The sequence below is a fragment of the Austrofundulus limnaeus genome, unplaced genomic scaffold (genome assembly GCF_001266775.1).
Source record: "Austrofundulus limnaeus strain Quisiro unplaced genomic scaffold, Austrofundulus_limnaeus-1.0 Scaffold495, whole genome shotgun sequence".
NCBI lineage: Eukaryota > Metazoa > Chordata > Actinopteri > Cyprinodontiformes > Rivulidae > Austrofundulus > Austrofundulus limnaeus.
The window spans coordinates 151064-152525 of record NW_013952897.1 but is presented as its reverse complement, the minus strand read 5'-3'; the positions used below and the strand labels follow the sequence as shown (position 1 = coordinate 152525).

Sequence of the window (1462 nt, the reverse complement as noted above, 5' to 3'; positions counted from 1 at the left end):
TAAATGTTTGGATAATTTTTCAAAAGAACAAACATTCAATAACAAGTCTTTTAAGGCAGGTAAGAAAAATAAATAACTTTTGCAATTAAAAACACAAATATCTTAACATTTATTATTGGTACCATCATGATCTGTCCTGTGCAGGATGATAAAACACTAAATTATTTCTTTATTAAAACCTCTGTAACTTTACTCCAGTTCGTTTTAGCAGCATTAATCTTTGTCCACARGTGGRTTTATGGTTTCCAAGAGGTTTTAACCTGATTTTAAATGGTTATATACTGACTAATGCAGAAATTATTCAGACAGGAGGGGAAAAAATCAGAATAAATTATGTTCCATCCCCAACATCTCTAAAACAGCAGCAGCTGTTTTAATACTTAACTTCTGATGAAACCTCCCAACTGTTAGCTTTATTTTGATATCAAGATTATTTAAGTAGCGTTTGTAAAAGCTGAGATACACTCAGTTACATTTCAACATGGTATTTTGAGCAAAAACCTCAAGAAAAGGCCTTGGGCCTTAAGAGGTTAAAGGGTTCCTGGAGATCCTTAAAAAGTCTTGAAACGCATTGAATTCATCAGTGTAAAAATAAGGCCTTAATTAGCCTTAAAATGCCTTAAATCAATCTTTCAGAGGTCTTACAATGTGAACAKATTGTAAGTAGGATGACTGTAATTCATCTCAAATGTTAAAAGAATTGGAAACTTAATTTTGAATTATTTTACTGAATGCCGCTCGCAGCTCGTGTTCATCGTGACGTTGGTGTTAAATTTAATCTGAAGAGGCGTTAAAGACCTGAGGCTCCTCAGACGATTGCAGTGTTTCCTGACATGAAGTGGAGCAACGATGCGTCGCTTCCTTCTTTAAAGGGAGGCGCCCAAACAGTTGGTGTGAAGTTACCGGCTGCAGGAAACTAATAGCAAATAAAACAAGATTAGTTTGTTTCTTGTTGTTAAAACCAAAAACAGAGAGATCAGGCCTGTCGGGTCCTAAACACAGTCAGAAGTTGGTTTAAATGTTCTGTAGAGTAACTAATATTTAATTTTTGTTTGTTTGTTTGTTTGTTTTTTGCAGTGCTGCTAACTCCTGCCCCTCCAGCCCTCGGGGTGCGGGCTCTTCAGGCTACAGGATGGGGGGCCGTATGGTCAGCTCTGCAGAGCTGCAGCTCATAAACGATAACTCCCAGCCTGAGAACGACAAAGAGACCTCTGGRGGGGACAGTCCCAAGGTGAGAGCTGGGTCTCTGACCTACCTGAGTCCTTACATGTCTTAGATTTATTAAAACTGATGCCGGTCAGACTCGGGTTTTAGTTTTTATCCTATCAGAGATTAACCTGCAGCAGGGGTGGTCAGTCCTGGTCCTGGGGGGGCCGCAGCCCTGCATGTTTTACTTGTTCCTCTGCTCCGACACACCTGATATGAAGGAACAGATGATGATCAGGCTTCTGCAGTACGGAGG

The 1462-nt window shown here is 39.7% G+C and overlaps 1 protein-coding gene across 1 annotated transcript in view; it reads left to right on the top strand.

The window, feature by feature from the left end:
• The window catches only part of foxk2b (forkhead box K2b), a 17513-nt gene that overhangs the window by 11049 nt on the left and 5002 nt on the right, over positions 1 to 1462 (top strand). Inside the window, exon 3 of the mRNA XM_014025725.1 lies at positions 1078 to 1231. Coding sequence (XP_013881179.1) covers positions 1078 to 1231 — 154 coding nt within the window. The remainder of the gene's footprint in view (positions 1 to 1077; positions 1232 to 1462) is intronic.